Genomic DNA, 27,625 nt, shown 5'->3' on the forward strand with positions numbered 1-27,625 from the left:
TTTATGCCATGACACTGCAAAGTAACTGTGCTCAGAATAACTGTTTTTACTGCCTAAATACATTTTTAGTACTTGAGCATCCAGGTGGATTCAATTGTGCTTGCAATTTTGTAGCCATTAAGGAGGGAGGCTAAATGACCGAGGTGGAGGAAAGAGAATAATACTGCACTCCTGCGAGACAGCCTGATGCACGGGCTGGAGCACAGCATAGCGCGCAGGAGCGCTGAAGCCTAGTCCTTTTTTGACCATTGACTGACAAATGTTTTAAAGCTAGGCATGGAAAATGCAATGCAAGTGTTCTCTGTGTCTTTTACAAAAATAATATTGGCTGAAATCTTCAGCCAGTGTAAACTGTCAAATAACAGAAGTTACCGAGTCCAATAGAAGCAAGATTACAAGCCAGATGGAAATCTGGTCAGCTTTTAAGAATAAGAACTTCCTTCCTAAGCATCTTTTCCAAAAGTAGCATGTGATATGGCATGAATATAAGCAACACTTGAACTGTTATAAAATACATTTTAAAAAAGAGGAATCATTTAAATCCTAATATGTGATTCTGACAGGCTAAAGCACACTTAGGAGTGATAGATTTTATGTCAGTTACTGTTTACAGAACCATAGCCTTAACTGATACTCAAAATCCCTTTCACTGTTCACAGACATTTTCATAAAGAAATAATATACAAGGCACACTAAACACTGTCGGGCCAAACACATTCTACTGTTTATTACACATATTACATTCTTAAATAAAAATGCGTCACATAACATTTTTGCATAGATATCTTACAATATACCAATTTAAAAAAGAATTATGAAACAGACCAGTAACAAAAATAAATTTTTTCTTCATTAATTATTTTGTAACATTAACATACCACCATCATATAATACAAATAATATTTTTAAATCTTAAGACTTTTTGTACAGCAAAAAAACTGACAAAGTAATATATTCATATATATATAGATATAAAAAGCTTAAAAAAAATAAAATGTCAAAAAAAGGCAGAACTGAGGGCTACAAGATTGGGTACTTCTGTGATATATTAGAAATACCAGAGTAGGCCTGAGAGAACGTGACCGAGGGCATCTCCAAAATGCACTTGTCAGACACATCTGGTAAAAGAAAAATTATAGTGCAAAATGAAAGTCCTTCAAGCAATATTGTTTTGTTGTTTTTTGTTTTTTTTTTTCTTAAATAGGGAGCATTCATACTTTTTGTTGTTGTTGCTAAAAAAAAAAAATCCCCAAATCAAAAATCTAATGTGTAGTAGAGAGCAAGAAAGGTTTCAAAGGACAAGAAACAAAACAGGCCACTTTACAAAGCAAGGAAAAAAAAGATCTCGGCTTGAATTATTTTTTTTTTCTTTTCAACTAGATGAGCAGACATGCTAAACGAAGGCCTTGTTTCTAAGAGAAAAGCTGTCATGGTTTATATGCAGTGATTTCAAAACCAAGTGCTTAAGTTGGTGTGAGAACCTTTCTGTAAAGGTGTCTTAATTGAAGCATTTCTTACATTTCAGCTTAACTGCATAGGATGCCAATGCAACTTCAATCTGGGCAATCGAGTAATAGGTGTAGATACAAAGTTATTTTAACTAGACTAGTATATTAGGGTAGGGCAACTTCCCTGGTAGAGACATGGCCTTGGTAAAAAAGTAGTGTTCAAACCAACGTTTTGATTCTACTTCCAGAATCTGACAGGTCTGGGGTTTAAAATACAGAGCAATGGGTAAAATGTATGTTGCAAAATACAAAGGTCAGCCCTTCAGCCATCAGGCCTTCCAGGGACTGCGCGTTAGCTTTTCACTTCCCCAAGAACCCAACAATAAAGGCTAAAATTGTCACCTTTCTGTCCATTCTAGTTCACTTTTAGTGTGTTCATGCTAAGCCCTCATCCCCCTCCCTTCCCGCCTCCCCTCCCAGTCCCCAGATTTGCAGCCTACTCATTCCCAGTACACAGCAACAGGTATTTGCCAGGATCATTCCAAACTTTCTTACAGAAGCTGACATGATTCCTAAAATGCAGTGGCAACAACAAGTGCCCTCCCTAAATCAAAGCAATAGGCACAGTTGGCTACTACAAACTGTAAGTCAGTAGCTCAGTTTCCTCTTCTGTGTGGGTACACACAGTATGCTGTTGTACATCCACACCCACACAGAGACAGGGTGGAGAACCTGTTTTCTGGCAGTATAGAGAAGTTAGGACCAAAGCACTTAAAAAAAATCATCAAAGCTTTCATTTTGAAAATCGCTAAGAGTTCCAACTTTAATTATTACACCAAAAAAATGCTATTAACAAGCATTAAGGAAAACTATAAAACCCTGTTTGAAAAACGACACCTGCATTTGAAAGTTTCCAGGTAGGGGAACCTATTTCTTGAGGTGATAAAGGCAGCCTACCCCGTCTCCACTTCTTAATGTATATAATTTATATATACAACTATACCGTTATATATATAACTTATATAGTACAAGTATGACTTGGACTTCTTCCTCTAAGGGAGGAGGAAAGTCTGAGTTTCAGAAGATAGATCTTAGTACCTGGTAGTCCAGATCCTACCATTCTTACATCGCTAAATCTTGCCCCTGAAGCCAGTGCAGAGCTGCGGAGGAGAAAAACTGCAGTAGTCATCCCTAAACTATTAATAAAAAGAGACACAAATGGGACAAAAGGAAGAATAATATTCAAACTTGATCTAGAAATGATCATTCAAGAAGGCATAGATTTGATGCTAATGAAAGACAGTCGAGACTTCTCAATGAGTAGCTGTAACATCTTGGGAGGAAATAATTTTCATTTTTCAAGACAGACTTAAATATTTGAGTTATTGTCAAGCATTATTTTTGTTCTTCATACGTGAGGATATTTGTGAGTGCAATTCTCTCTGAAATCAGCATAAAGTATTTCATAAGTACGTTAGGTTAGAGGCGTCACCCAGGATATGAAAGCTTAAAACCAGTCTTACTGGGTGGAATGACAGGATTTGCCAAGTCCTGAATGAAATCAAGAATAAAAGCCCTTGATCCTGTGGGTGCTGGCCTAGTAACATCAAATTATTTACAGAATTCTCCTCCATTTTCGTTTTTTGAGTTTCACAGGTTTGACACATTTTAAGGGAACTGGCAGAGAAAAGGAAACACTTAAACTTGGATTTTCACTAGCTTTGTCAAAAGCACTAATTATGACCTCTTTTGTACACAGATAAATAAATTAGGTTTAATAAGAAGAACCATCGTTGAGTTAGAGACAGCTAAAAAGCCTAAATTGTCTCAGGGCAGGTAAAAACGAGGGAGAAAGCCTGATTCTGTAGATACCAGAAAGGTCACAGGTAGGATACACTCAGTCACTGCAACTATCATATTGATCAACTCCATTTTAGAGCACATCCTAGTGATTAGTTATCTTTTCATTGCTCAAGTTCCAAAACAGTTACAAAAGCAAGGATCTGGGGGCTCCTCTTGCATTCAGGCTCTTCTTCCTCATCTGTGTTTTGTCAGTGCTTTCCATGCATTAAGTGAAAATGTGCTAGATTGAAAAAACAGTAAACCCAATTCCAAAAAGTCTGCGGAAAAGAAGAATTAATTTAAAAAAAAAAATAATAAAAAAAAATCAGTGTTCACCTTTCGAAGAAATATATGTTGGCTTAGATCCCAGGTCCTGGGAAGACCAAGACACCACACAGGTCTTCCAGGCTACCAAACTTGTTTCCATGTCTGGTTTGTCCCTGCAGCTGTTCTACATCTCATGGTACGATATTGCTTCAAACTGGTTTGCTAAGGGGCTTGGGATTTTTAAGATTTCCTAAGGCTTTCTCAGGTAGAAGCATTGTAAGGTTTAATAAGGATGAAACTATCAGAATTTGAGAGAAATCCTGCAGGTCAGTTCTACAGTGTGTCACGCCAGCACAAGACTGGGAAGAACTAGACCCAGTACATATTTAATCAGTCAAGAGCTGTAAAATGAATCACTGAAACACAGAAAAATTAGTATTGGAAGGTATCTCTGGAGGTCATCTAGTTCGACTCTTTGTTTAAAAAACAGTTTAGTTAGATCAGACTGCTCAGGGCCTTGTCCAAGATGTCAAAAGAATCTAGGATTTTAGTCCGTCCTTTCTTTTCTTCATTTGCCAATTTGTCCAGGTAATATAGTTTTCCAGATTGACTATTGGCTATAGAAAAAGATCAGCTCTGGAATAATGAAAAATACTCTGGAATCCCCTTTTCTGTTAGACTGATCTTTATAAAATACATTATATTTTGGGTTGATTTTTATCTCCTAAGGGAAAAAACCCCAGAACAAATATGTATTGAAGTGTTGTTTTTGTCTAAAAAGTGAGTGAAATACAGCATCATGTTTCCTTGTATTTGAGATAGTGTGAGTGAACCAGTACTTTTTTTTTCAGTTTAAGGTAAAACGGCAATAATTATATTGGAAGAACACAATTTTGTTTGTTAGGTCTCTAGATGGTAGTATAGAAAGCATATTTCTATAAGCATATTTTTATACATAGTTTCAGCAAATCTGATTAGAAAAATCTTTGTATCAGTACTTTCTAAGTGATCTTCTGTAAGTTTTCAAAATAGAATCTCATCATGCAGTATAGCTTGCTTAATTGGATAATGAAAAAATCTGGAATAAACAAATAACATCAACACTGTAACATATGAAGTATGTCTTGATCTGGAATATTCTGTCTGGTTTTGGTCTTCCCATTGCAAGAAAACTATTGACATATTGGAGTAACTGTAGCAGAGAGCCACCATGGAGATCAGGTTCTGGAACATACAATGGATGAAGAGAGGCTGGGAGACATGGTTCAACCTTAGGGTTGAGGTAAGGGTAGATCTTATTGCTGTCTACAAATACCTAACAGAAGGCGTAGAGAAAAAGCCAGACTCTTCTTCGAGGTGCACAGTGGAAGAGGCAATGAAAACAAGTTGGAACACAGAAAATTCCTACTTAACACTTAACTCTAATTTTCTTTTTTTTATACCATAAATATAGTCAAATATTGGACCAGCTTGCACAGAGAGGTTGTTGAATTTCCATCCCTGGGGATTATTTAAAACTCGGCTGGACATGGTCCTGAGCAACCAGCTCTAGTTGGAGGCTGGCCAAAATGACCTCTGAAGGCCTCTTGCCACCAGCATGGTTCTGACCGACTGCTCTGCTCCGAAATATTATTTACCTATTCACAAAACCTCATATTTGCTGTCTTATAATAGCTTTTCTTTTGCAAATAGGCATAAAACTCCCATAAGGGAAACAAGGTTAAGCTTCTCCTTTCTACATCTGGATGACTCGGTCCTCAACTATTACCAAACCACCTATTTATGGGTTTGCTGCCAAGAAGTCTTACAGAGAGGATCAGCCTTTCCTCACTAGTCTGTTCCTGCTCATAGTTTACAGAGGACAACTGTACAACTTTCACAGGGAGACAGAGGGCTAAAAAAGATCTAGCTGCAGCAGACCACAGAAGTTTGAAGTGCAGAGCTTAAGATATTTGTGAAGAAACAAAACTTGTAATTGTAAAACCCAAATCCTGGAACGTGTCACTAATTATGCCTTTTCAAAATGAAGACTTCTACAAACACCAGCTATGGTTCAAAATTTTAGCAATGACTAAGACGCTGGCATATGAACACCCAAAACCTGAAGTCCAGAGACTGACTGAGTATACCAAGTATACAGCTGAAAAACATCTCCCTTTACAAACAGAAGACATGGTCCCAAAGCCAAAAATTTGGCTTCAGAGTTCAAGACGTGCTGCAGAGAGTGCCTGAGAAGGCTGAAATCTGATTAAGTCTCTTATCCCTCTTTTCTCTATGTTTTTTCATGTTTTTTATCCATGATTTAGATGTAGGCCTGCCTCTAGAATGAAATAATGAGACATTTCAGCATGTTTTTTTCCATGGGGCCTTGTTCTGCCATATTCACATAAGATGTCAACAAGACCATAAATGACAAGTGGAAGTAAATAAACAGTCTTGCTTGATTTTTTCCATTTTAAGTAAGAGTCTGGTACTTAAACTTAATTAATAATTAAAGTTCATAGACTACCAATAGCACATCTGAAGGCAAGTGTGTTCAGAGGTCAAAGGAGGATATTTATGCAGCTTCACAGCCAACGAGTATCATAGTGGTGGGTTTGAGAGCACACATTTTAGGACACTACGGTAATGAAATTTTAGGACACTACGGTAATGAAATTTTAGGATTTGCTTATCCTTTTCTTAATCTAATGCACTGACTGGATGCTCTACAGTTTCACACAGCTGAGGTTTCAGTTCCCGTTAGACATCTGGCAGGATGCTCTATATATTCCAACACAAATTGGATTGTAGGGCCCTCAGTCCCAGTGGAACAGCTGGGTGGAATGGCCATAAAAATTATGCAAATACAGAAGTAGAGAAATACGAGATTGTCAGCAAGCAGTGCTCCACAAATTTTAAATGTATACATATATATAGAAGCATATATACATACACATATAGAGTACAGTTAGTTTTAAATCTTTGGAATAAACTCAATTTCCGTTCTCTCTCTCTCTTTCTCTCTGTCTTTCTTTCTTTCTTTCGTTTCTTTCACTCTCTCTTACTCTCTCTCATGCTCTTACCACAAATGTTATACCATTGTCCTTAAAAGATGGTTAGATTTTGGTCCATATTTCATGCTATATGGCCCAGACATCGTATTTTCCCCCTGTCCCCAAAGCGTTCAGTTGACAGTCACAGTGTTTTGTGAAAACTGTGAGGAAAAACAGGATCTTTTGAGTAAATTAAATCTCTCACTGGAAGCAAAGGTTGCAAAATGCTGAGAATTCAAGTGCCAGGGATCCCGGTGACGGCTCTTAAACATCTATCAAGTTTCTTTTTTTGTTCTTTTTCTCCCTAAGAGTACAATTTTACCTCCCAAAACACAAATTAAGGGAAATATTTAACAGTCAACAAGTCAAAACAGTCAAAGAAGGGCAGTTGGCTAATACAGTATAAAAGAGCAGCAATCATTTGTGGACCACACGTCATTTTGTTTCATTTCTAGACACATCTTGTAGGGATGGTCTCAGAATATACAAAATATACAACCTAACGACCACCTGCCTGCTTGCATAGGCCACTTTTATGGTCCTAAATGCAGTCTTTGGAGTCTGGCCAGTGCCAAATAGTTTCAAATGCAAGTTATGGCAAGATACATCTTTTTTGTTTTTCTTTTGTAATGAAGATCTTAATCCATTTTGAGCCAACGAAGTCAAATTATCAATAGGACTGAACGGTGAGCATAAGAACTTTACTCCTCCTTGACAGTTCACACAATAGACCAAAATGGACCTTTAGGTTAGTAACACTTTAGACTAATCATCTGGAAAAGCCTCACTGCTGTTTGTAAAATCCAACCCTTCCTTCACCGCTCACATTGTTACATTTTTTTCATGTAGAAGTGGGCTACAGGATCAACTTGATGAATAGAAAAGGAGGACTTTGATAATTTCTTTAAAAGGCTAATGCTGAATGAAGCCATTGTACTTGGAAGAGGTTCTCGATTTCCCACTCAGATACTGGAGTAGGATTTTTGGTTTGTGGGTTACTTTGTGTTTAGGATGCTCAACAAAAAATTAGCTTTAAATTAAAACATCTGCAGGTGCTCTTTACACAAACAAAAGTCTAATGCTTTAAATCGGTTAATACAAGAACAGCAAGAAAGAGCAACATAATTCATCACTAAGTCATTGTGGGTTGTGGCTAACATGCTCACACGATGTGGAAGGAATCCTGTTGTCATGCCTGTGTGGCCAGTCCCAGACCGATATCCAGGTGAAGACAAGGAGTTCTGAAGATCACTCATTTGTGGAGAAAAGAGAAAAAAAAATGTTTAAGCTTCCAAATAAGCTTTTACAGTTTTTTTGTTCGACAAATAAGCAAGAAGTCCTAGAAATGGCAATAAGATGAGATACAGAGATATTAGGTGCTGTTTCTCAGGGGCTTATCCCTTGGCCACTTAGCCATCATGGCAGCAGCTTCCAGAGTCCCTAGTGCATATGTTGTGCAATAGCCAAAACAAAAATTAAAATAACAACAATCAACAAAAATATAGTCTTCTGTGAAGTCTACATAAACTCAGGCCAAAAAGAGGATATTTGTGTCACAAGTGTCACTCCACAGTCTACTGCCATTAAGGCCACTGGTATTGACTTAAAAGGATCTCAATAGCTCAGTTCTAGGAAGAAGAAACAAAACCAAGACAGGTCAAACTGTCTGTGAGAAGTCTGACGCATTGAACATTAGGAATTCTCAGACAAAGAACAAATGAACCAAGAGGTTAATTTTGGCTACCAAACTGGGATTTGGTTTTCTAGGTCATTGTTTTCCCCCATCTATTTAAAAAGAATTTTAGTGCTACAAATATGCAACCTCAAGACGACACATTCTCCTATTGAGTTGCACTGAGAAGCAAGTTAAATAAGCCCCTCCTACTGCCGTCCACCTGCAGGGAAGCCTCCTCCATTTTCTTTGATTTCCACTGGCAAAATGAGGAAAAAATCCAAGAGGGATGAAGTACTGTAAGCAATTGTTCCTCCTCATTGACTTCACCTCTATACCACTTCCTCGCCTGCGTCTTCTACCATCCAGCTGGGGCAAGGCGTAAAGAACCGATGTATATATTTAAGTATAACTGGGCGCATGACAGTGTGAGTGTGTGGTCTCTGTACAGAGGATTACATGTGGTCAAGTTCTCGTCTCCTGCAAGGCAGCACGTTGTAACTTGAGTCCCACTTTCATCTCACAACGCTTAGCTCAGGTGGCATCCATGCCAAGCTGACTGATATTCAGATGTGTCTCTTCATGTGAAGGGCGAGGTGATCAGACCTGGAAAAACACCTGCAAAATAAAGCAAGTGGGAAACGAAATAAATACAGGACTTGAGAAAACACAGTTCCTGCACCTTCCTCCTTATGTCCAGGAGGAAATACATATCCAGGTTTAGAGGCATTCGTTAGATTATCTATGGATTATTGCCAAACCCTGTGTGATTGGCCTTTGTGAACACAGGTGGCTAAATATCTTCACAGTTAAACAGACTATTCTTCTCCTTTCTCTGTTCCTTTCCCTCCCCCTTCTTTCACTGAGTCAAACACCAGGGAAGAATGCTCATCTATGCACCCATATTATAAAATCAAATATTTAGTATAGGTGTGCGTGTGCATAAAAAAAAAAAGAAATAAAACAAGTCAGTTTTGCTGAAGTACTCAGCAACACCAATTTAAAAAAATACCAGCTTTCACAAGTGCCCAGTAACTGCAAAAAGTACTGACATACAATGCCAGTTTTGAAAGCTGAATTCTCATTTCTAACTTCAAACTGGAAGGAAAGCTGGTTCAGAGTTTGGAGGCTGACAATCCGTCAGGCTACGTATGTCTCCCGTTCTCTCTGTTGGGAATTTGGGCGGTAATACGTGGCTGCTGCTGAACGGTATCTCCCTGAAGGATGCTGAGAGAAGACAAGGTGTTTTGCCTATTCTGTAAGAGTGAAAATTAAGAGACAGAGAAGGCAAAGAAATTGTAAATCACAAAAGTGTGGTAAAACCAGAAAAAAATAAATGCCAGGTCTTCATGTTTCAACTTTTGTTCTTTATCCACAAATCCATTTTTCTCAATCTCTTAAGAAAATGTAATGACATTCTGAGCATGTAGATGGATGCTGATGAGACAGACTTAGAGCAGTGACCCGAGAGGACTAGTTGAGTTTCAGGGCTGGTCTAAATATGCAGTTAATTGAGAAGAAGGTAGGGCACGAATTTGAAATGAAGCATCTATTCTTGATTAACTCCCTCTCTAAAGGCTTATGATTGCCTTCTTCTGAAATGACTTAACCCACTTGGGAAGTGGGTTAAAATACTCAGAATAAAAACACGCTTACTCCTGGAGAAGAGCAACTCCATAAAGAGTTAATCAGGAATTACTATTCTAGAACAGCTGCCTTGTCGTAGACATGCTGCAGGGCACTCACAGCAGCAGGAACAGCAGCCCAAATTCAGACACTTCACACCACCAAGATATTGTCAGAGTGATCAGGGGAATAAGCTCTCAGGAGGACAAATGCTTTCCTTCCCTGTCGTTCTATATATACCCTATTTTATTAAGACTGCCAGTAAGCAAGAGTATTTTTTTGACTCCATATCCATTAAAAATGTGATTGAAAGCACCAACTCAATTCACACCCACTATCACAGTGTCATTAAAGATATGTATGGCACCAGAGAGCACTCTGCTGGACAAGTGGGCGGTGGTTCTGGCTGCCTACCTTAAAGCCATAAAATGGAGCCTGATCGTCAGAGCTCCACTAGAGACTTCAAGTTGAGCACTAAAACCCAAGAGGTTTCCAAGTTCCCTACAAGTATTGGCTGGCCTTCTTTCTACCCTAATCCATAAGACAGTGGTTAATTTAGTTTTACTAATAGCAAAAAACATCTACTATAATTATCACACAAACCCTCACGTATCTGTGGCTTTTGAGTAAACTTGGTTTTGCAGGCTCCAAGGGCACAATGAAAAGCTACTTTCAGAACCAACTTGCCTGTAACACCTTTTCACTGTTCCACAAATTTAGGAGTATAAAAGAGCCACCAATACTGGTGTGAAGAACATCCAAATGACTTATTGTGAGAATCTGGGTAGCTCATACATAGACACTGAATATATTTCCAAAAAAGCAGTAGCTAAGTATTTCATATTTTTCAGAAAGAAAAAGGTATAAGATTTTTAATTGAACTACTCAGTAAAAAAAAAAAGCCAGAAAGAATGAAAAAAAAGAACACTCCGTCTAAAAGCAAACACTCAGATAATGAACACCCTAGCAGAGAAAGGCTGAGAAAGAGAAGAACTATAAGAATGAAGAGATTTTAAATAGTTAGGGGATCTTTTCTGTCCCTCTGGCAGTATTCCCCCCCAAACATTTTATCTGCAGTTACATGCAGAGATGAGTGATAAAGTGATGCGTTTTTAAAACAAAGAAACTTCATAAGAAGGGGAATTCCACAAGAAAAACTAGATACTCATCTTCCGTAAATGAGCATAGCCCTGCTCCACTGATTTGTAGCAGCTTACAGGGGGGTTAATACCTCCAGTGTGGAAATAATTAAAAAGAAAGACTTCAAAATAGGATAGAGGCTGCATTCCTCAATGCTCCTAGATGAAGCACAGTGAGACAGACATGAATCTGACAATGGACACTTGGCTTTCAACACAGTAGGCTCAGCACAGCTAGAATCTTCCAGCCCTAGGATGCCAAAATATACCCTTGGACCAACATCTCTCATCAGTCTAAACTCAGAAAGCAGCATGCTCTGGCTACAAGGGCTGCCAAAACAAAACAACAGCTTGAGTGGCTTCCAAAAAGACATGCACCAGCTGGCACTCAAGTTTAGGTCTAGTCATAAGACCACCACCCAAGTACAGCTTTTCCTCTCCAATTGTCTCTATTACAGATGCAACCCAGGAAAAAGTACGCTGAGTCACAGCACAGCAAGATCTGTTAAAAACACAGATTCAGTACACTGTTTCACATCAATAACCACAGTATTAGGATCCAGTATATTTTTCAGTGCTAGTATACTTTTATAGCTAATAAAGTGGTGCCATATTTGCTAATTTATAGCTAATAAAACAATACAATACTAATTCTTCACATTCTCCTGCTGACTAATTTGGCTAGTTCCATCTCTTTGTAAGGCTTGTGGATGCAGACATTTATTTTCAACAATAAAACAGTTGCTACAAAATCTTGCAGCTAAATCACACTGTCAAAAATGCTATTGATCAGTGGGAACTTTATTTTCCTCAAGGAACTAGAGGCAGCAGTGGAAGAGGCTCCACTAGATAAGCTGTCAAGGGAAACCCCTTCCCGAACTAAGAAACAGCAGCTTGCTGGTCTCTAGTCCTGCCTGTTAGACAAGACCCTGCTCTACATCCTTTCCAGTTCCAGACCAGCTTTGCACATTGTACATGGACCCATCACAATCCTCCCCATCATCTCTCCCCTACTCAAGCTCTTCCTAGAAAGGACAGTTTATGCTGGAGGAAGATACTCTAATTCTCAAAGTCCTACAGCGATGCATAAACTCCCTGTTCCCAAACATAATTCCTTCCTTTCTCTTTTTGCTTTATCTCCTTAGCAACACAGTACTGCACAGCACTGGGGCCTTTGCAGAAGAAAGAGAAGGTAACTGCAATGAGAAGAGAATATATTGCTCAGCCATCTTTCTTATCAGCTGTAGATTTTCTACTATGGGATGTGTTTGTCCCAGCTAAGTGTGCTCTTAGTTTGCTGCAAAAAATGAAACCAGGTGCACAAGCATGCGAGCATGCATACATAGAGGAATATAAACCCCAACAGTCTGGCACTAAGCTGCTATCCCCTAAGCACATATTTATGCCAAATAAGCAAGCGCCACTACCATATCATCCCATTCACCTTGGAGGGCTGAGGGCTTGCACTGTGTGACTAATATAACTCTACCCTGTGTTTCTGAAGAGCATAATTCCTGGGAAATGCTAATAACCAGCAAATCCCTGGTGTGTGGAAGGCACTAGTGACTTGTATACCACTTTCTACACCACTTTTGCCGATTCTTCTTTCTCCCCTGCTGCCACCAAACCACATACCATTTGCAGTACATATGGTGCTACTCAAACCAGAGTAGTCTGCCAGCTATCTCTAACAACGTCATCTGTGGACTTCGTGGTGGTGGGATAGGGCTGGGACAGCAGCGGAAAAGAATCACATCTTTGTATCTCTTTTTTTAAAAAATTGACCTGTGCATAGAGAACATTAAAATCCTTTTGCTGTCGGCCAGAAGGTCAGCAGCAAACGCATCTGAAAGCAGCCTGGGAAGGGAATTGCAGCCAGACTGTGTGCATGATATTCCCCTTCTTTGCTATTTGAATCTCCACTTTCATGCTCTAATTGCCAAGGTATGGCCTTCACCTCTGAACAACAACAGTCATATGTTTTGTATGACATCAGTGTTTTTAAAAGTAGCTCCAAAAGACTCCTTAAAGCTTAGTAAGCTAGAATGTCTAAGGGATTGTCTACTGTCAATAACGGTGAATGCAATAAAGGGTAGCAGTTCAAATACAGAGAAACTCTTCCCCAGCTGGTAACCTTGGTTCAGTAAGGAGTGTCTTTAACATTAAAAGTCTGCCTAAATAGACTTTAGGCTTTAGGACAGCTTTAGGCACGTGTTTCAGTGCTTGCTTGAGGTGACACCTGCAACAGATGGTAGGAGAGAGACCTATGAATGAGAAAAGAAGGAAAAATAGGGGTATGGCAGAGTGGGCCAAAAGAAGAACAGGCACTGTCATTCTGCCAGCTTGCAACAACGGAATGGGAGAGTAAAGACAAATTTGTCTCCTACCACCACGCGGAGATGGTATGTGCATGGACTTTAGCAGTGCACAATCCCCAGAACTCTTAACTTATTAAGGAAATAATAAATATTTTTCCTTCATATACAGATACAGCTGAAGAACAGAAAATGCATTAGATAATTGCAGGAATATATCTCTCCACTGCAGTGACTGAGCTGGCTGTCAAAGAAAAAACCTAGGTAGGAAGGGATATGTAGAGGCAGAAGAATGAATACTAAACAAAGGGCTGAAAGAGACTGAGGAGTTGAGAATACTGACTGTATGCTTTAGATCTCTGCTAAAAATATTTTCTGTCCTGACACAGAAACCCTGGGGCTTTGTGTGTGCGTGTGTGTGGTTTTGGGGCTAGGATGGATGATTTGTGAAAAGAGAAAGGCAATGCCTTACATTTGAAACAGAGAACAAAACCGCTCCCCTTCACAGAGATGCTTATACAAAAGCAGAAATGCAAGGTCCCCATTTGGCTTATCCTGTCCCTCACTCTGAGCAAACAAAACATAATCCAGGGATAAACCAAAAGATAACCCAAAAGGAAGCCCTCCATGGGGGGAGGGGGACAGGAAAAGGGGAGACAAGGAGAGAAGAGCACTTAAGGAGATGAAGCTCTTGGAAAGGCAGGATGTGAAAATGATCGAATTTCCTTCCCATAAAAGGATGGGGTTCCTTGTTTATGTCCCACACATCCTCTCTCCACGCATGTTCTCTGCTGGCCTGGTGTACCCAGAGGCTTCCTAGAGCCTTTATTGTATTACAAAATGTTTCCTTATCAGAGCAGAGAACCTTAGTGCTGCATTAAAAAGATCTGTAATTTTCTTAAGCCTCTTTTAAAAATATATATAAATAGGATTAGCTGGATAACATGTTCAGATGCAAGCACATCATTTGATTACTCAATAGTGGTTCCAAGTTTCACCCAGGGCACTGCCAATCTCCAGATAGGGGGGTGAGAGGGGGAGAAGTGCTCATTGTTCGATCCTGTCAGTGCTGTCAAGAGTCATTACAGGGGTAATTGCTTTTGCTCCACCCTAATTTCTATCAATTGGGACTGGGGATGGCAAAGAGGGTTTTCTTTTGGTTTTGTTTCTCAATTCAAAGAATTCAGCTTTCAAAACCACTCAGCACCAAGCAAGGATGATCAGATCTTTCAGATGAGCTCATCATTCATTCAAGCAGCTAAGGTAGTGCGGACAGCGAGCAGCAGCAACCATGGCTCTCACTGGGAGGTGCTGGGTGCTGAGCTTACCAGGCAAACCTGGGCTATCATTTCTGAGTGCCCAGAGGAGGACTGCTGTGTGACAGGCTCTTCAGGAACCCTGGCTCTGGGCATCTGTCAGGCCTTGAAATCTGGGCCCACACAGAAGGTGCTGAGTATCTCCCACATCAAACAGATGTCAAGGGTAAGATTTAAAACTGTATGAGAAGATCACAGGTTAGCAGGAATGTGCAGAGATCAATGATCCTACACAAAACCCCACAAACTTGAATTGTCAGATGTGCCTAAACCACTCCTGTGCTTTTGAAAATGAAGCCCTTTGCTCCCGTTTCATCTGGGGACACATGGAGCCTTGGACTCAGTGGTAAGAGAATACAATGAACGTACAGAAGTGCTTTTCTCCTTGACATTTCCCATAGATTTATGGCACAAAACCCACACACGCTCCCCATCTCCCCTATCATACACCCATACACTTGTGAGGCCCATCAGTTTTGTGAGGCCCGCCCTGCCAAAGTGCAGGCAGCCAGCACTGGCACTCGGAGTAGCCCATGAAGCACAGAAAACAGACGGAGCTCTGCCTTTGTGAGGGCACAAGGCTCACAGGACCAGGAGACGTAAGGATATGGAGATGCTTTATCCAGAAGTCCATCACTGAGGAGGTCTAGTGCCCTCTGGATGTCTTCTCTGCTTTTAGAGTATTAACGAGAGCTGCTCTATGCAGTGAATCCTGTGCCCACAACAAACACTGGCAGGTTTCAGTCAGACCTACAACTGGTCTCACATTTCTTTGTGCTGTGGGACGGAGATAGCTCAGGCTGCTTAGAAGTTGGTGGCTCCGCACTGCTCACGTCTGCATGTTGCTTGAACACCGTGTTAGGAGGCTGCATTACCTGTCACAATGGTTGCATTTAAAGGGCTTTGCACCCGTGTGCTTTCTGTAATGCCTCGTGAGCTCGTCGCTCCGTGCAAAACGCCACTCGCACCCTTCCCACGAGCACTTGTAAGGCTTCTCACCTGCAGAGGGGAGGAGAGAATAGTCAGCGTGGCAGCAGGATTACTGAGCACTCAACTTCCAAGCCCTGTGTCCTCCCACTTAACCTCTGTCCCGCTCAGGCAGGTCACACAATTCATGGCTAGCGTGGGATAGAAACAACTTCGAGCTTATGATGCATTGCACTGACGATGGAGCCAGCCAAAATTTTACCACTGCTAAAATTCTTGCACAACCTTATTTCCCATTTCTAACAAAGTTAGAATTTCTAACAAAGCCAGTCAATTACCCTTCAAATAAGCCCTCAAAATATTACCAAATGGCTGTCCTGCTGTGTGGCTGACGCCGGATATTCAGTGAGCTTTTCAGCTCACTCTACCCTTGCCACATTAATTACTGTGGTATCAGTGAGTGGCTGTACTAACACATGAACACACTGCAGGTGTACAGCACTCCTGAGTGACCAGAACCACTGCATTGCCCGCTTTACCCTGGTCACCATTTACCCCTCCCATGGCCAGAGTTGGATCTGTTCCCCTCAAGCTTTTGCACCTGTGGTCCCCTAGGACCGTGTCATCTTTAGTTGCTTCTGACAACAAAAACTGTTCCTTGGTTCAAGAAACAATGTGTCAGGACAGTGAGTGTGAGAGGAGAAATGTTTTCTTCCTTAAATCAGCTGGTCCTTCAGGCTTTTTGCACTACCCCGTTACCTGCTGTTATTCTGCCCCAAAATATTAACCATACCACTGAAGGCACTGAAATGGTACAGCGATAAGACAGGAGAGATTTTGCTGTGCTGCATTCACATCTACCTGTCTTCTAATGCAAACCACTTCCTGTGGATCAAAGTCTGCCATGGTGTAACATCCACGGAGTCATTAACACCTCCTGATGAAGAATTTCAAGGTCTCATATCTCCCTTTTTCTTATTGAGTGGACATGTGTTTGTGCGCATGCAAATTTATCGTGTCCTCACAGAACAAAAGCTCCAGTGCATCTCCTCCCGTATAAACTCCATGTCACTATTCCCCATGCAGTCAACACCGTATGGATGCATTATAAGAGAAGGGAGTTGAGATAAAAAGCAGACAAGAAATCACTCACTACCAAGCTTCTAAGCTGAGAATTATAAAGACAGAAGGCATTATTACTTAATTTGTTTGTTCTTAAAATTGCTAAGAAGGTGATCTCGAAAAAGGCACCCCTGACCAAACTGAAGTTGCAGTCTGTATGATCTCTCTATGCCATTCACATGAAACAATCACTTGGCCACAGCATACAAATTTCTCGGTGCAGAGACACAGATTTCTACGTTCAGCACGTCTATTCAGCAAATAAAGGAGTGAGATCTGATTATGGGAGACCTATGTATTTCAAGATGACAAATCAGAGAAGCCAAAAGAGCAAGAAAAGCGAAGAGGGCTAGAGAATAGCATCAAAATACTGAGAAAAAAAAAAAAAAAAAAAAAAAAAAAAGGCTGGGTTCTGGTGAGTGAGTTTCTGCAGAGTTCTTACCACACAGGCAGCTCTGTTGCACAGTGGTCATCTGCTGCAGAGAGAAAAGCAGAGTGGCCTGAGACATTAATGGGAGGTGAGCCATTTAACTGGCCTCTGAGAAATTTCTTTGGCTCAGTACATCAATAAAAGGTTTCACTGGGGTGAAGCAATGAAGAGGGGGCAGCAGCCAGTGAGTCTTTGCCAAAATATTCATTTGTCCCTCAGTCCGTGAATGCAGAAAAGCCAGCCTGGATGTCTGTGTTGTGTGCCACAGTCCACCATGGGAAAATGCCCACAGGACAATGGACTGAGCCAACAATAACACCACCCCACTTAGATTGTGCCTGCCTGGTCATCTCTGGAAACTTGCCCTTTGTTTCTTTTCTTTTAGTAGGATTTCTTCAGGGGAAAAAAAAAAAAAAAAGGCAAGAAACTTCTTGTTAGTGAGCCAAGCGCTGGTGTCTTGTTTCTGAGCTGGTTACTCAACTGTAATTCAAACACTGTCACCAGTGCTGGCCCCAGACATTAGAGCTGCAGTTGCAGCACTCTCCCCCCCTGGTCCTTGACATCCTACCTGGAATACGGCATCTCCTCTCCCCTTCTCAGAGAAGAGGGATTTCCCATCCCTGGTCACATCAATGTCAGTGCATGGGTTTTGTCTGAACAGTTCATGTATTATTTTTAATAGCTGTCAATAAATAAGCCTCGATGATAATTCAGCTTCCTCGGTTCTCTGACGCTCTCTAGTGCCTGCCTGCCTCAGAGTGCAGGCAGCAAGGCAGACAAACTGCCTCACAGCCTATGTTTGCTACACACGTTGCAAAGCACTCGGAGGAGAAGACTGCTCAGCCAAATCTGCCAGGTACAGCCAGACTGAAGGATGCAGTCGCCTACAGAGCAGAAGGGTGAAGGAAAAACATCCTGGCCTTTCTGTGAAACAAGGGCTATTAGAACTGATGCCGAGTTTGGCTTGTTAACATTTGTCAAGAGCTTTGAAAACGTACACTGCTATATATAGGTTACAAGAGACAGAAATGCCAAGGATGATTACTGGTAAACCCACAGGATGCCTCATATCTCTGCTACTTGCTGCAGGGGCTCCTCTTTTAAGTGTCCCTGGTCTGGCCTTGCACAGCCCTGAGCTGAATTCTGTTTTCAGATGCTTTTCCTCTGTAAAAATGCCAGACAGTACCTCTTTGTGCTCCAGACAGCACTCTGGCACACTGTGCTCCACGTGGCAGAAGGTAAATGCAAAGGAGCACAGTGACCTTTAAAGCCACGTCAGATAGCTCCTTGACCCAGAGACCTCGAAGAGGTTAGATTTCCTGCCCTCCTGCAGCCACTGAAAAACATGAGAGGGCAGGAGAAGGGAAACCTCTGTATCTCTGCACGTGAAGACTAGGAACAAACTGCTGCTTTAATGGCTGCTTTCACCTTACCCAAAGAAGAAATGAAGGTGCGTCTTGCTGCATGTATGTAGGAAGCCTGGGCATGGAGAACAGGGGGAGAGCCCTCCTACTTCACTACTAGTAATGGCAGGGAGAAGAAATGGGAAGGATCCTTCCCACATGCCAGGCTGCTCTTCTGTTGTTGCAGAGGATTAGCGAGAATAAAAGGATAGATGGTGAAATTCTCCCCTGCTGAAGGCAACGGCAAAACTCCCACTCACTTTTACAGGGCCAGGATCTCCCTCTTTTTAACAAATTAATTATGAGCTTCAAAATCCAATTAAAAATAGGAACATCACAGAGCTGTGTCACACTGACTTTTTTCAGGCTTTAATTCCTCAAAATTAATAACCGCACTTAAAATTCGTGCCTGCAAGCCGCTCCCAGGAAGGAGGTTCTGCTCCTTAAGTCACCTTTATTCAACAAAAGGATCCGCGCAGCACTTAAACAAATCCACATGCCCACATTTACACAAATCCACTCAAGGGAGGAGCCAATGCACATCCAAAAAGAAGCCAATACCCAGATATGCAGCTGCTAACTACTCGTCTGTTTCAGTTCAGAACACGCTCCACACTGGCTGGTTCAGCTCTCACACAGCCACAAACGCACCTGGGAAGGACAGGCAGCCAGCAATGCAGACGTACATTCAAGCAGTGAATTATGCAGTTTTCTGAGATGCACGCCAGTATTAAAACAATGCACCATTTGCTTGTGGAAATTGACCTAGAATAATGGTTTTCAGCTTTTTCTAATTTTTAACCTGGGAGGTGGAGACCACTACCTAGTGATGTCAAGCTTACTGATGACATTCCAGTTTCCTTGGGCAGCACGTGTATCAGAGAGCAGCGCAGCGCAGTAAAGGTGAGCTGCTGAGTGAAACAGTTGGGTGTGCAGGACGCAGATCCACACCATGTGCAGTTGAAGGGTGTTAGTTCTGGCTAGCCACAGCCCGGTGCTGTGGCCTGAGCCTGTCTGTAGGTGAAGCACACCAGCTGCACACTTGCAGACAGGTCATCCAAAACCACGTGTGCGCTGCGGGCAGGCTCAACCAAAGTACAGTGAATGGGAGGCAACCAGAAGACTCGCTTCAAAAGAGGACTCGTGATCACCAGGAAACACGTACACACATCCTTAGTTGCCTGCTGAGGATCTCTGAGAAGCAGCCTATGCGTGCCTGAAAGCACACAGAGCACTGTGCCAGAACCTACTGATCCAGAAGGACCTTTTCATCAGAAATGCTACTGGTAAAGAAATGCTCTTCAGATACACTTTTTAGGGTTCCAATCCACTGCATACTTCTGTGAAGCAGCCGTTCTTCACCATAGCTCTGTCCTGTGGTCCACAGCCCATTTTAATATTTTCATCTTCCTGAAGTATATTTTCACACCCTGAGACTGGGATGCTTGGGGAACTGGCTCGCTGTTCCACTTCCGTTTATGGCATCTCACATAACCTAGCTGTTCTTCCGAGAGCACCAGCAAAGCACACTTTAGTAGAGCCCTGCCCTCCATCCTCCTTATTCCATCCAGCCTGGCCCAATCTGGTAACTGGAGGACAAAGACCTTTGCAAATTCATGAGAAACATGCAATAGTGAAGCTAGAATTTATGAGTCATAACAAAAATCCATCAGACTTTGGCAGCCCTGAAATTGGGTCACTATTCCTTTGGTGACTAAGACAAATGCAAGACTCTAAATATTAGGCACTTAGTTACAGAAATAAACAAATGATTGGTATAGTTTTCTCTTGGAAGCCAAAAATTTATTATCTGAAAATCTGAAAGAGCCAATCGCATAATCACAGCAACACTACCATGGTAAACACTCACCCAGAAAAATATGACTGAGTGAGCCAGGCTGCTTCAGTGACAGAGACACTGCACTGGTCCTTGGGACTTCTCTCTCCATGCGAGCCTCAGGAAGATCTGGCAAATTTCATCTCACGCATCTTTGGATATTGAAAGCCATCATACAAAACAGCCACTTGTGAATCTTTTTCGAGTTAATGGAGAGGCAAAGGCACGTGCAAAGTGTGATGCATCAGACCCCAACCAGACTGGATTTGGAGGAGAGTTTCTCTCCTTTGATGGTATAGGGAGCCCTAACTCAACTGCAGGCAGCTGTATCTTTGCTCTCGAGGTACAAAACAGAGAATATTAGGCTTTCTCTCCAACGCACACTTAGATTGTAAACCCTATACAAGCCTTCGCAATAAATATTACCTCACAAAACACAGCAGTGGGGCTGTTGTCTCTTCTCAACATGCAGAGACCTCCAGTCCTTGCCACCTACATCCTGCAGGCACCCTCCAGGGTCCCACAGATATTTCTTTTGTACAAGGAGTAAGGCAGCATTTGCTACAGACATTTCAAAGTGGCTGTTCCAACAGAGAGTGATTACTGGAACCACTACATCATGGTATACAGAGATGCATAACCGAGATCAGCTCAGGACACTGCTGTGACCACAAACTACAGCATGCAATGGACACTAGACGTATTATACATTAAAATGTAAAATCTTAATACATATCTGCAGTATTTATTGCCAGCCCTAAGGGTTAAAATGTCATGAGTCCAGCCTCCCAGAGAAATAATGAGATTTTAAAGAAGAAAACAATAATATTTAGAGATCTTTTGCCCTCTGCTTTGTAGATAACCTAGGGCCATGATTTTAAACTTCTGTTTGCAGCCCTGCAAGTTATTACGTTTATTACAAAATACAGATCAAGGAGTTTGCTCTCTATTCCCTGGATTTCAAGAGTGGGGACATTAAGGAGAAAACTCCAGATTTTGGGATATCCATGATAAGATCACAAGAGCTAGCAGTGCTGTGCAGTGAATCCTGGCTTCATCAAAGTCACTGAAAAAACGCCCACTGAGGTTCGAGTTTCACCCTGTATCTTTACAGAATTAAGAGTAAACATACTACGATTATCCATCTGTATCTATTTCCTTATCCCTCCCCTTTACCACCTTAAGCACCACAGAACAAACATATGTTGATTACAGTGCACTTAGTAAAACAATTGAGTAGTCTCGGCCCCCTCCTTCCTGAAATGAACTTCAGTAAGAGACCAAACCTAGGAAGTACAGTGGAGAAACACAGGCAAAAGCCTTGCTGGTACCTGTATGTGCTATAGTATGGTACCATCATGAGACTCCTTCAGTCAGCATGACTGATTTAGTCAAAAATGCCTAAAAAAACTGAGGGGAAAAATTCCAATTCTGCAATTCAAAATATGCATGCATATTTTGAAGGTGATTCAAATAAGACATTTGTTGTACTATGTTTTAAGAGCTCCTTAATATTGTGTTGCATAGCTACATAAAACTAGCATGCAAGTGTCTTTAGGAAGACAACAGAAACATCCCCTGAAAAATCATCACGTGCTCTCATCTACTGTGATTTATTCACACATAGTTTCGGGATGCAAAAAAAAATTGGTTTCATGAGAGAAACACAAAACATTTCCTTCTTTTTTTAAAATTTGAGATTTAAAAATTATTCAAAATGAAACTACTTCTAAAAGACTCAGTGTCTAAACATATGTATTGAAAGACAGCTTTAGCTATGCTTGCTTCAAGACTGGTGTTCCTGGAGAACCAGAGAAACTACAAATTACATCTGAAAAAGGAATTAAATCCAAGATTTCTCGCCTGGATTTTTCCCATAAAGAAGTCTGGGGGCCTAAGGCACACAAAGAAATAAGCGAAGAATCAAGTAGTCCCACTGGCTTTTTAAGAGAGTGTTTTAATAACTTTCCTTGCCACCTTTTTTGAAAAATCCTTTAGGGACCTCCTGTTCCTGGGCTGGTGACTGGGACCATGCTGTTGCAGTGAGCAGCGGTATAACTGCAGGATGACCCAAGGCTTCCTTCAGAGGCTGGTGCACACAGGGCTGCTGTGGGTGCAGATGCAAGTCACTCAGAAATGCCAGCAGTCAGTGGGGTTTTCAGTGCGAAGCAGCCCCCCAAATCACCTTGCAGAGAAATGCCAGGCAGGCATTCATATTTGCTTTGCATTTTATTACCAAAGTCTGCCACAGCACAATGGGATGCCTAATGTGAAACATCATATTAACAATATTTTATATTTATGTAGCACTCTTCATCTCCAAGGGTCCCTGAGAGCTTTCCAAGCTACATACATGGCATACCAATGAAGCCAAGTCATAATTCTTCTAATTACCTGAACATCAGCAGAGCACATGGCACAACAGAAAATGTTACTGGTCACTTCTCTCTTCCTATGGTAAGAGCTACCTGATGTTTAATGGAAGCATGTTACAAAAGGACATTCAGTTCTAAGGACTCCTGAAAAAATGACATCTCCTAACCAGACAGGTCTCCTTAACATCCATGCTTGTCCTCCCTTGTTACCTACACACGTGTCAAATATGAAACACTGAAAAGCAGTAGCCTAAGACCCACCGCTTGTTAAATATCCCCACTTTCACACTAGATTCAGCAAGTTACCATCACACGGCTCAGGCAGCTGCTTTGCTGGTAAGGTTACAGAAAAGCTAGTGAGCAGCTGCAGTTCAGTGCACAACAATATCACCCTCTTTTTAAGATTAATAAGTTCATTTCTTTAGCAAAAAGGAAGAGCAGGCTATTTAATACACACATCCTCTGGAGATCAATGCTAACATCCAAGCATATGTGTGTGCAAATCATCAACCAGTAAAACTAATTACAAAAACCAATTTCAGATACTTCTCTGAGCCTTTCATTCCTCAATATACTCCTAATTGATTTTTGTTGGGAGAATAGAAAGCCCAGTTATTATTTTTATTATTACAAAGGAATGTAAGGGGGGGCAGTGGTCAGTGCTTAACTGGTTGACCAATGCCTGCTACCCAAAAAGAGAAAAAAGAAAGGAAAAAAAGGTATTTTATTCACAGTTTTGCCACCTGCTGGAAAGATGGAAAAGCCTTTGAAAGGGTAACAAAGCACAAGAGAAACGCTGACAAGAGACAGTACAGGGCAGAAGAAGAATGTGACAGGATTGTGAAACACACAATGTGAGAAGGTTGTACCTATTTTCAGACGGGGAGGGATGATCAAGTGTAAGAGCAGTAGATTTCCATGAATGATATACAGTTCCTTTCATTAAAAAAGGTCAGCAATGCCCTCATAGAGAGTTGGTTCTGATCATGTCTATATTAGAGATAGGGGAAAAGAGGTTAAGAACCAGACCTGATGTCCAGTCAGTCTTTCTACAAGCTTCAAAGCTCTGAGGATTAGTCCCAAGGGCCTTATCCAAGTTTGTCTCCCGTGCTGGCGGCAGCCTTTGGCACGTAGCTGCCACTCAGGACACAAAAATAAATGAATTGTTGCAGCATTATGTCTTACACACACACAAGCACCTAACTTGCATCCATAAAGCCCACTCATATAGCTGAAAAAAGCAAAGTGTGTAGCAACATTCAAAGAAATGGAAATTTTCCATTTCCTACTCTACTTAAGAAGACACGTTTCATGGATGCCTGTTGCCATACATGCCGAGCACTGAATGTGGGGAGGAACACAACGTTTTATCTTCCCAGGTCTATGCAAGACTCCCATTGAGAGTGATAAAGCTTTCACAACACTGCTCCTCTTTCAAACTCTTTCTCCGCCGCTCCTCTCCAAAGGAAGCTGCCAGCTGGCGGGGAGTAGGGCTGGGGGACGGATGCTGGCGCCAGTCTGGGTGCATCACCCACACTTCTGCCCCACTAATTGTCGGGTGCATCCTCCCACAGCCCCAAGCCCTGGGGACAGCAGCAGAGCGGCAGTAGGCCCAGGCGGGCACCCGGCAGCAACACCAGCAACAAAACTACCCAATTAAACCTCCTGATTAGGGAAGGGTGTTTAAAAGAAAAAAAAAAAAAAAGAGAGAGAGAGAGAGAAGAAAAAACTAAGGATGGGGTTGCTTGGCAACGGGAGGGCAGAAGCAGCTGTGCAGCAGGTTGGGCTGGTACCCAGGCGGCGGGCTGGCCCATTAGCACCCTGCATCTCATGCATTTCGTGTCAGGGTCTCCTAGTAACAGCCTGTGCATGCAGGGCTGTTGCGCGCTTCCCCTCCTCTCCTCCTGTTTCTCCCCATCATGCGAGGCATCGCTGTTTGCCCTAATTACACATTCTCTGCTGCTTCAAGCTGCCATTACTTCAGTCCCCAGAGGAGCGGCAAGAACTTTAAAAAAATCTCCTCTAATAAGGGCTTTTAGTTTCAGATTCAATGGAGCTCTGTGAGCTCAAAGATGCAAGGCAAGGTAGCAGTGGCAGAAGGGACAGATGAAAAAGGAGCAAAATTCAGCAGTTCACCAGGTCAGATTTTTCCAGGACTCTGAAACATATATTTTGCCTTTGGTTTTTTGTAAGTTATCCCAGAGGGTAAACAATGAAGAGAGCCCTTCATGGGACATAGCACAGATTTACATAATCCAGAGCAGTGTATCAGAGACACGTATCAGGGCCTAGAACTGATGAAAAAAAATTAAGAGGAACAGACACTCCCTCTTCCAAGTGCTAACATTTTAAATGGTTTTGCTCCATTTTTTTTTTTTTTTAATGAATGTGAGGGTTTTGCTTGTTTACAGTATTACAGCACTGATGGTTTTTCAGCATTTATGTTGTCACTTCATTTTCTCCCTTTCACCACTGAAAAAACAGAGAAAGATGATGAAAAATAAATTATGCAGACTGGCAGAGACAGCACAGGAATAAAACACAAGGAGAGAATAACATACATTCCTTTCTGTTTCCCAGTTTTGTCAACAACAAAAACAGAAGAAGACTCAGGATGCTTTCACTCATTCAATCATTCATTCAGATATTAGTTCTGATTTGGGAAAGGAAGTGGAAAGGGAACCGTGTGCTTGGGCATAAAAATTAACAGGCATGTTCTCCCAGTGAAGGCTGCGCCTGGTGTCAGGGAAAGGCTATCTACACCGTGCCAGGCGCACAATATTTCTGAGTGAGATCCCACCCTCTCCAGTGCTTTCTCCCTCTCCTGGGGCTGGAAGTTGCAGGCTGTGCCTGGCAGTGAAGGAGCTCCTTGTTGCTTCGTGCTGAGCAGGGATCAGTAAAAAGGTCTTGGCAATGCTGCTGGGCAAACCTTGGTGAACCAAGCAGCCTGGTCTTAAGAACACAAGGCAGAAAGTAAAGATAATTAGTTTTATCAGCTAGGAAGTCTCCTCATCTGGATTTTGCAAAAGGCACCTTTAGGATTCTACAGGTTTTGCAAAGAATTAATTATAAAATTGTACCACATCTACCAAACATATGAAAGTCAGTTTACAACAGATCATAGCTTAGTCCGTTCAAGATAATTTTCACACCATTATTCACAGATAGAAGTCTTCTACTCAAAGAATTCTTTATATTACATAGGCCAAGTTTTTAGCTAAACGTTTTACACTGAGGACAGTTCTTTTCTCCCTGCCCTTTCCCAACACACACGCCACATTCTCCTAAAACCCAAGTATTTTTCCTCCAGCTTCTGAAGTAACAAAGAATAACCACACTGGAAAAAGACCAAATATGGAAAATTTCACTGTGTAGAAGGAAAAGCTTTGCAAAGTTACAGAAGACCACTAAGAAGACATCCAAAAGGAAGTTTATGCAAAATTAACCATAATACAGTTCCTTGCAGCTACCTACTGAACAAAAGCACATGCAGATGTGCATGCCTGTATTTTTATAACATTCATTTCCAAGAACTAATACAAGCTTCTAGCGTACTAATGATCACTGATGATCATCATAAAAAGCCAGAATGACATTGCAAAATTGTCCAACTAATTTATTAAGCTCTCTCTGTTGGTGGGAAGAGTCCAGACATACAGGAGGAAGGAATAAATCCCTGTTAAGCCTCTGAATGCGCACTGCCATACAGTGAGGATACCTTTCTTTCAGAACTCAGCTGGGGATCAGCTTTTATCTTGAAACACATGCTTGTCATCGTTAGCTTAGCTAGCAGGCCTGCCAATGTTTTTTCAGCGTTCAGTTTTTGCAGCCCCAGCTTTTGAAGGCCAGACACTTTCAGGAACAAATCTGACCAACACAGCATTTGGGTGCCCATGTACAAATGGGGACTGCTGGGACTGAAAACTTACCTACAATGTTTTAAGGGCTTTTAATTATCATTAAGCCTTCTTATCGCGTATAAAGCTGACCAACAGAAAGATTTAGGTTCTGCAGTGACACAAAGGTTTTGGTTACTCTCAGAGACCTGTGGATAAAGCATGTTCCAAGCAGTATTTTGTCCTCCCCTTTCTGAAATGGCAGCATGAGTCTTTAAACTATGCTCACTTAACATCCTTATTTCTCATGCATTTTGATCTACTACAGTACATTACCATTCACTGCTTGACGTGTGGTAACCAACTGGATTTTAAAAGCGGCACTAGACAGAAGTTTTCTGAAGACACAAATACGTGTTCTCCTAAACTCCAGGAAAACAGAAAGAGGTGATTTTAGTCATTAAATCCACTCTGCATCATAAGCTTGCCCTTTAGCTATCCGTAAGTACATTTTTTCAGTCATTATTTCTTGTGCTAACGCAGGCCTGAGTGGTCTCCCTACTCGCAGTTGGTCTGTGCTATACGCTGGGCACCATCTATGCCATGGGGCCCATGGTTTTGTTCAGGACCCCACCACCCTTGGTAGAAGCGTGGACACCTCCGCTGTACGTAGGACAGCTTCCACATAGCCTTGCATCTCATCCAATCCTGCCTGCAAGTTGCTACTGCTGGTATAGAATCATAGAATAGTTTGGGTTGGAAAGTACCTTAAAGCCCACCCAGTTCCAATCCCCTTGTGATGGGCAGGGACACGTCCCACTAGATCAGGCTGCCCAAGGCCCCACCCAGTCTGGCCTCGAGCACCGCCAGGGATGGGGTGAATGGGTATGCAGGGATGCGAGACTGTGCAAACACGGGGTGTGAAACTCAGGCTCTGCATTAAGGGAGGTCCATCCAGGCTCCTGGCTGCTTCCCTGGATTTGATCCAGACTCAAATGCCCATCCTGTGCTTTGGAAGAGCCTAACCTGACATGT

At 41.8% G+C, this 27,625-nt stretch overlaps 1 protein-coding gene across 3 annotated transcripts in view; it reads right to left on the reverse strand.

The window, feature by feature from the left end:
* Positions 1-27,625, reverse strand: part of KLF7 (KLF transcription factor 7) — a 121,409-nt gene that overhangs the window by 57,020 nt on the left and 36,764 nt on the right. Inside the window, exons 3-4 of one of the 3 annotated variants that reach the window (XR_008450309.1) lie at positions 15,536-15,659; positions 7,759-8,882 (exon numbers count right to left, since the gene is read on the reverse strand). Coding sequence is in view for 2 of the 3 variants with exons in the window: in XM_054069411.1 (XP_053925386.1) it covers positions 8,831-8,882; positions 15,536-15,659 (176 nt within the window). In the remaining variant the exon portion in view is untranslated. Of the gene's footprint in view, positions 1-702; positions 8,883-15,535; positions 15,660-27,625 lie in introns of those variants that run through there. The other 2 variants (XM_054069411.1, XM_054069412.1) reach the window with 2 other exon arrangements.

Source organism: Cuculus canorus, chromosome 6 (assembly GCF_017976375.1).
Source record: "Cuculus canorus isolate bCucCan1 chromosome 6, bCucCan1.pri, whole genome shotgun sequence".
Classification (NCBI taxonomy): Eukaryota; Metazoa; Chordata; class Aves; order Cuculiformes; family Cuculidae; genus Cuculus; species Cuculus canorus.